At 62.6% G+C, this 8252-nt stretch overlaps 1 protein-coding gene across 1 annotated transcript; it reads left to right on the top strand.

Moving 5' to 3' along the window:
• The first annotated feature begins 759 nt into the window (after positions 1-759).
• LOC307114265 (lymphocyte antigen 6F-like) lies at positions 760-3872 on the top strand. Its single transcript, XM_079796568.1, has 4 exons — positions 760-871; positions 2023-2088; positions 2293-2409; positions 3335-3872. The coding sequence occupies exons 1-4, from the start codon at positions 865-867 to the stop codon at positions 3556-3558; spliced, it is 414 nt and encodes a 137-aa protein (XP_079652694.1). The 5' UTR covers positions 760-864; the 3' UTR covers positions 3559-3872.
• The last annotated feature ends 4380 nt before the right edge of the window (positions 3873-8252 follow it).

Here is an 8252-nt window from a genome sequence, read left to right as displayed (position 1 = left end):
TCTCAAAGGAACCTGGACTTTTAAAAAAAGCTAATCCCGGGGGATGGAGAGGAGAAATAGGCGGAATGCCTCAGAATGCCAACTCTTCGATGTGGAAATGCATCACCGCCATTTGGCAAAAACCCAGAGTCATAAATCATCTCAGGAACGAACCAGCACTGATGCTAGCGAATTCTGTGGAATGGGGCCTTTACATAATCTCAAAGTGCCTCTCACAAGACCCGGATTCAATGCAACGGGACAAATGGTAACTTTCCGGAGGAAAAATCTGGCAGGTGCCACCTCAGCCACGGGTCCCACGTTACAGCCACCAGCGAGGGCACGGCAGTGTCCCTTGTCCGATGTGACGTGCTGAGAACACCACTGCCGTTGGGTGACTTTTAAAAAATATTTGTTTTTATTGGTTTTTAGAGCGAGAGGAAAGGAGAGCCAGAGAGAGGTGGAAACATCCACGGGAGAGAAACATCATCGGTGGGCCGCCTCCTGCACACCCGCCGCTGGGGGTCCAGCCCACAACCTGGGCATGTGCTCTGGCCGGGAACCGAACCGGTGACCGTGAGGTTTCTGGGTCGACGCTCAACCACTGAGCCACACCGGCCAGATGAGGTGACTTTTTTTTTTTTTTTGCCAAAAAATGCTTCAGCTGAAGGGACTCAGGAGTGAGCAGCAAGCCCACAGGATGAGACTTTCTACAAAACAGCTGGCCATTCCTCTTCAAAAGTGTCCAGGGTGTGAAAGAAATCAGGACAAGACCCCCTGCTCCAGATCGCAGGAGACCACGAGCCCGGGGTTCCCACGTGGCCTCGGACCGGAGGGCGGCCGCGGACGAGAGGAAGGCGCTGGGGGGACAGCTGGTGAAATGGCATGCTCTGTAGGTAACAGTGCTGCGTCCGTGTTCATTGGGTGACTCTGATCTTGTCCTACAGGCGTGGACGGGGCCGAGGGCTGGGATACCTGTGTAAGGGAGTTACCTAGGGCGGTTCTCACGCTCGTCTGCAACCTTTTTAGAGACTCGAGGGGATTTCAAAACGGAGTTTAGACGATGAGCCTCTGAACAGGGTCTTGTCTCCGCAAATGTTCGGAAGGAAGCACGTTGTGTCGAAACGACCCCCCCTCATCGGTCCCAAGCATGTGGGGGAGTGCTGTTCTTACCCGTTCTAGGTATTTTTAAAAATACGTATGAAGTCTTTTCAAAGACTGTGTTAACTCGCAATGCGCTGCCTTTCCATTTTTACGTGGGAAAAGTGCTCATCTTCTCCTCCATGGATGCTGATTAGTTGCAGGGAAGGCAGGGAAGATGGCCCTGAGGTGTGAGGTACAGGCCGCCGAGAAGCGATACCATCGGAACAGGTTGAACCCAATCGAAGACCAGCAGGTCCTGCTCGGATTCGGCTGAAGGCCGAGCCCGGGGCCTGGGAGTCAATCACTTCCGCCTGGAGCCGCAGGGCGCCCCTGGGCCTTGGCTTCACGGAACACGAGTTTAACAGGAAAGGCCTCCCTCCTCGCCGCCCTTGGCCCCCACCGCGGAGCTCAGGGGCTCTGGGTCTGTCCCTCAGCCCACGGGGGCCCCCACAAAGCTTGCCCCCTATGCTCCACGGTGTGGACGCTGTGGCCTGCTCCGTGGGTCAGGCCCAGGCGAAGGGGTGCATCGGAGCTGGTGGCTGAGTTGGAGGCTGGCCTGATGGTGGCCCCACAGGTGGGGAGCCCAGGGCCCTGCCCCCCTCCCTTGGGCCGGAAGCAACTCCTCCCCCCCCCCGCCCCCCCGCAGCCCAGGCTGCTGACTTAAGAAGCCCGGGGGCAGGGTTGACTCCTCCATCGCCCAGCTCAGGCCCAGGGCAGGTGGAGGAGACCAGGTTCAGGTGAGGGGCCCTGGGGTGCGGGACAAAGGACCTGAGGGGCCAGGAGGGCATTTGCAAATGCCAACAGAGGGTGCGGGACCGAGGGAGGCGGGGCGGCAGGAGTCGGGTGCGCACGCCAGGGGTCCTGGGTAAGGAAGGCTCTTCCTCTGCGTCCCCCCATCAGGCCTGACTGCCGCCATGAGAGGGGCCCTCCTGCTGCTGTGGTCCGCCCTGGCGTGTGCCAGCAAAGGTGAGGCCCCGAGCCCGGGAGGCTCCGTGGGGCTCCTGGCGTGGGGGCGTGGGGGCGTCCCTGAGGACGGCGGCTCTGTGGCGGGACCCCGGGTGTGAGTGCGGGACCCCGGGTGTGAGTGCGGGAGTCCGGGGGTGAGGAGCCCGCGTGTCACCTGGGGGCGGTGGGCCCCGTGCCCTGAGCCTGCCCCGCCCCCTCCCGCAGAGGGCCACCTGCAATGCGCCCACTGCCTGGCCACCAACAACACCGCCACCTGCAAGCCCGTCACGTGCACGCCGCCCAGCATCCTGTGCTACTCGCACGAGGTCGTCTTCAAGTTCGGTGAGTCCCTGCCGGCCGGGCGGGGATGGTGGTGCGGGCCCGTGGCGGCCGCTCCGCGTGTGGGCTCCCTCTCCTCGTGTGGGCTCCCTCTCCTCGTGTGGGCTCCCTCTCCCCTCCGGGTGAAGCTCCGAGGAGGACCAGGGAGGGACCTGCGTTTGCAGAGCCCGTGGGCCCCTCCTGTTTGCTGGGCTCAAGTGCAGAGAAGGTGCAGAGGTGCAGGGTTCTCCTCAGTCTCTCCTCCTTCCGTCTGGGGCTTGGATAGGGGGGCGGGGGGCACTGGTCCTGGCTGAGGGCGGGCTCTCCCTGGAGATTTGATCTCAGATTGGACCCCTCCTCCCCACAAGGACCTTCCTCCCTCCCTCCCTCCCTCCCTCCTTCCCTCCCTCCCTCCCTTCCTCCCTCCCTCCCCCAAGGATATTTTCCCATTGATTTGTAGAGAGAGTGGAAGGGATGGGGGGGGGGCATTGATGTGAGAGAGGCACATTGATTGGTTACCTCCCCCACACACCCCCCAACTGGGGCTGGGAGCTTGCAACCCAGGTACATGCCCTTGACCTGAATGGAACCCGGGACCCCTCAGTCCAAAGGCCGAGGCTCTGTCCACGGAGCCACCCCGGCCAGGGCCCCTTCTTCAACTTGGAGGCTTCTGCACGCTCTTTCCCGCGTGGGTTGGGGGGGATTGGGGGGGTCCTGCAGACACACCGCGCAGACACCTCTGACCGTCTCCATCACGCCCCGGGTGAGGAAGGGCCGAGCCTGGCCAGGCGCCTGCGGGTGCTGGGACTCGCCTGCGCCCCTACATTCTGCGCCCCTACGCGCACAGCACACCTGGGCCCCGGGTGGAGGGACTCACACCTGGTGATGCCAGGAACGCCGTGCCTCCCGGCTGCCGGCCCCTCGCGAGCACCCGCCGTCTCCCCCCCAGGCTCCGAGCAACACACCCTGATCACCCGGAGCTGCACCAGCACCTGCGTCTTCAGGAGCCCCCCCGAGTGGGACCTGCTGACCCCCAACATGATCGTGCTGGCCAAGGCCCTCTGCTGCTCTAAGAGCATGTGCAACGGGGGGGCCTCCGGGGGCCTCAGCGCCCCGGCCTGGCACCGGGGGCTCCTGCTGGGCATGGGGCTAGGCCTACACCACCTGCTGTGACGACCCCCCCTTCCTGCCCCCCAACCCTCTGGGTGTGCGCTGGGGGCCGGGCCTGTCCTGAGAGCGGGCTCCGGTGCGGGAGGCGCAGACTCACAGCCTCCCCTGGTGTGACTCGGCCCTGAGCCTGGCGGTCTCAGGAGTGGTCCTGCCCCGGCCGGTGTGGCTCAGGGGATAGAGCGCCAGCCTTCGGACCGAAGGGTCCTGGGTTCGATTCCAGTCAAGGGCACATGCCTGGGTTGCGGGCTCAATCCCCAGTAAGGGGCATGCAGGAGGCAATCGATCAATGACTCTCATCATTGATGTTTCTCGCTCTCCCTTCCTCTCTGAAATCAATAAAAATATATATTAAAAAAAAGAAGTGGTCCCATCCGAGCTTCCTCCCTGTCCCGGTGTGGAGTGGGGGGCGCCGCCTGCCCCGGCCCATGCCTGTCGCTCACTGTAAGAGGGGGCGCGCCCGGCGCCGGCTGGCGCAGTGTCTGAGCATCGCCCTGGCGCCAGGCGGTCACCGGTGGGACTCCCAGGCAGGGCACAGGCCCGGGTTGCATTGCGGCCGATCCCCAGCAGGGGGCGGGCAGGAGGCAGCCGATTGATGCTGTTTCTCATCCATGTTTCTATCTCTCTCCTCTCTCTCTCTCAAAAAATAAATTAAAAACATCTTTTTTAAAAAAATAAGAGGGGCCTCGCCCTGCCAAAGCGTCATCCCCGCCCCTTCTGCGCCAGCGAGGGGGGTGGTGGCCTTTGTTCGCCGCGCGGACCCTGCAGGTCACGCCTCCCGGGGAGGCTCGCAGGTGCGCGCGGCTCCGCACCCGCAGGAGGAAAGGGCGCATGGGGCTGGCCGGAAGCGGGGTGCAGACAGGGCGGGTGGGGGCGTGAACTAGTGCGGACGGAGCCCTCGGTGGTGAAGCGAGGCCTGAGTGACAAACGGGTGTGAATGCCCCTCCCTGAAGGGGCGACAGCAACGGCGCTGGGCGGGGGCGGGGGTTCCCTCTGTGCCAAGCCCACCACCCCTCCCCACACCCCTCTACACCCTTCTGCACCCCACCGCTCCCCTGTCCACGTCTCCCCGACACTCGGGGTGTCTCGCCCAGCACCTCCGGGCGGGGACCCTGCGGCCGCGGGAGCTCTGGCCCCGAGCGCCTCCTGGCGACCCGGGCGCAGAGGTGAGCCGCGCCCTCGGCGCCCCGCTCGCCATCTGTCCGTTCGTCGCCGCGCCCATTCGTCACCGTGCCCAGGAGGCGCCGTGCCCAGGAGGCGCCGTGCCCAGGAGGCGCCGTGCCCAGGAGGCGCGGGGCTGGCGGTGGGCGGCTCGGCTGGGCTCCGGGGCGGGAAGCTGCCCGCGGGGCGGCGGGGCGCGGACAGGCGGCCGCCTCCTCCGGGGAGGGAGCTGGGCTGGCTCCTCCGAGGACACCGGGGGTGGACGTGGGTGGGCCGCGGAGCGTGTGACCGAGCGGCCTGGGGCGTCGCCGGCCCCGCCTGCAGGTGCGCCCCGGAGGCTCAGGGGCGTCGGATCCGCCAGGCGGGCCGGAGGGTCAGGGGCGTCGGGCCCGCCCCGGAGCGCCCCCTCGCGGACACGAGGCTGGAAGTACCCCCTCCCACACGGAATGGATCTGCGCGTGTCCGGGGCACCGCGAGCGCGCCGGTAAGGAGAGGATGCCCCCCTTTCCCCCCGAGTCCCAGAGGGGTTTCAGGGTTTGGCCTGGGGGCCAAAGCAGACGGAAGGGGTCCCTGGAAGCCCGCCACCCCACGGACGGCCGCCAGAGGGCGCTCCCCGGAGACCCGCCTCCCTCGCGGGAAACTCGCTGGGAACCCATCGAGGTAAATGCGAATCCAGAGGCGCCGCCGCCGCCGCCGCCGCCAGGGGGGGCACCCCTTCCCTCCCCGGCGGCACCTGGGGTGGGGGGAGTTGACTGGACACCTCGGGGAGACTGAGTCACGGAAGGAATCACTGGTCAGTGTGGCCTCTGTCGTGGCTCGCTAATGACCGAGAACCGCAACATGAAAGGGCACTTGAGCGTTGGCCGGTGCGGCTCAGTGGATAGAGCCTCGGCCTGCGGACTGAAGGGTTCTGGGTTCCATTCCGGTCAAGGGCACAGGCCTGGGTTACGGGCTCCATCCCCAGTTGGGGGCGTGCAGGCGGCAGCCGATCCATGATTCTCTCTCAGCATTGATGTTTCTGTCTCTCCCTCGCCCTTCCTCTCTGAAATCAATAAAAAAATATTTGTTTAAAAATCTGAGGAATGAGGGGGTGCCGAGGGGACAGGAAGGGTGTGTCCGGGAGGTGGTCGTGAGGTGGGAGGGGACTGGGAAGGGGGGCAGGAGGGTGCCCGTCCCGTAACTTAGCCAGGCCCTCTCACCCCGAGGGCTGTGTTCTGACTGAGGCCCCAAGGTGCAGCCGCTCACACCGGCTGTCGTGTCGTGTGCGAGTGCGCCTCCGCCTGTGCGTGGTGTGGCTCGCCCTGCGCTGGGCAGTGGTGAGCCTCTGCTCCCTCAGGCACCAGGGCCCCCTCACTCTGGACACTGCTGTGGATGGATGCCGGATGGGGCTGGGGCCAGGGCTGGCTCCGGGAAGGGGGGACAAGGAGCGGATGGGTCCCCAGGTGCTGCCGTGGACATTTAGGGTCACAGTGCAGAGGGCACTGGGGGCACACCCCCTCTGCACTGCCCTGAGCCCGCCTGCCCCCCACCATCTCTCTCTCTCTCTCTCCCTCTCTCTCTCTCTCTCTCTCTCTCTCTCTCTCTCTCACACACACACACACACACACACACACACACACACACACACACGTGCACACAGGCACGTGTGGCATTGGCCAGCCCCGAGGAGCCGCCCACACCCTCATTTCAGAGCCCTGTCAGCTGCCTCAGCTGCCTCTCCCCCACTCGCTCCGGGATGGTCTGGCCCCTTCCCCACCCGCCTGCCGCCCCCGTTCTGAAAGCTGCCGCTCGGAGGACCTGTCCGCAGATCAGAGGCGCCAGCGGCCACTGAGGCTCCGCGTGAGTGATGCTGTGAGCAGGCAGGGCTTTCTCAAAGCAAAGGAGTTTCTGGAAGCCGGTCAGGGTGGGGAGCGGATTTGCGGGGAAGCCCAGGGGGGCTGGGGGGAACACCCGCCCGCTCCCCCTCACGCCTGCAGCACATGGAGAGCCACTGGCGTGCCTTCCCAGGACGGCGTGAACGTGAGGAACACACTCAGAGTGCAAGGGAGCGCGGCTCGAGGGTTTTATATCCAGAGACGCGGACAAGCTGGCTGCAGCCACAGTGGCCTCGGGAATTTTGCTCTGAGTCGTTCCTGCGGGATCCACGGAGGAAAGGCTGCGAGGACCGATGGGCGCCGGGCGCTGCGTGAGGACTGCTGTGTGTGTGTGAGGGGAGGGGGGGTGACACAGTACGTAGTGACTCTGCTTGGACCACATAGACACGGCGCCACCACAGCATGCAAAGGGAAGGCGAGATGAGATGGACCTGAATGGGCTCAGGAGCTGGGTGAGGGTGATGGTGGTGGCTTCGGTGTTGCTACTCGGAGACGATTGTGTCTGTGGATGGGGGTGAAATAAGTGAGCAATTGCGAGATACCTAAGTTCTAAAAACCCCTAACTTTTCTTCCTCCCGTGCCCCAGGATTCTCGGTGTGGGGGATGAAATACAGAAGCAGCACGTGACCTTACTGGAAATGGGGTCTTTGTGGGAGCAGTTAAGGTAAGGACTGAGGTTGAGACCATCCTGGATTAGATTCTAAATCCAATGGGAGTGCCCTTATCAGAGAGAGAAAAGGACCCACAGGGCTCAGGGAGGAGACGAAGGCAGGGGTTGGAGGGATGGGGCCACAAGCCAAGGAATGCCAGGGGCCCCCCAAAACTTGAGGAGACGAGGAAGGATGCGCCCCTAGAGCCCGCAGAGGGATCTCGGCCCTGCCGGCACCTTGATTTCAACTCCCAGGACCGTGGGAACATTCATTTCTGTGGTTTCCAGCCACTCGTTTGGGGCCATTTGTCACAGAAGCCGGGGAAGCTCGTACAACCAGCATCCCTCTGGCTGGACCTCGCTGTCTCCAGCCCATCACAGGTGACCTGTCCTCATACCCGTGGGCCCTGCTCCTCCCCAGGGCTCATTCCCTTTCTCCACCGCAAAATCCCGCTCTCCTCCACCCTGGGGATGATAGATAGATGGATAGATGGATGGATGGATGGGTGGATAGATAGATAGATAGATAGATAGATAGATAGATAGATAGATAGATAATAGATGGATAGATAGATGGATAAATAGATAGGTGATAGATGAATAGATAGGTAGATAGATAGGCAGATAATAGATAGATGGATAGACAGATGGATAAATGAATAGATAGGTAGACAGGTAGATGATAGATAGATAGATAGATAGATGATAGATAGATAGATTTATAGATAGATAACGGGTAGATAAATGATGACTAGATGGATGGATAGATAGATGAATAGATAGGTAGACAGGTAGATGATAGATACAGATGATAGATTGATAAATAGATGATGGGTAGATAGATGATGGACAGATGGATGGATAGATAGATGATAGATTGATAGGTAGGTAGACAGATGGATGATGGGTAGATGATGGATGGATGGGTGGACGGACGGACGGACGGACGGACAGGGGAGGCAGAGGACAGGCGCGATAGAGCGCTGTTGCCTGTCAGCTGTGCTCTCACCAGGCAC

This window comes from Cnephaeus nilssonii (genome assembly GCF_951640355.1).
Source record: "Cnephaeus nilssonii genome assembly, chromosome: 18".
NCBI classification, from domain to species: Eukaryota; Metazoa; Chordata; class Mammalia; order Chiroptera; family Vespertilionidae; genus Cnephaeus; species Cnephaeus nilssonii.
The sequence above is the reverse complement of the archived record's forward strand: the minus strand, read 5'-3'. Positions and strand labels throughout refer to the sequence as shown.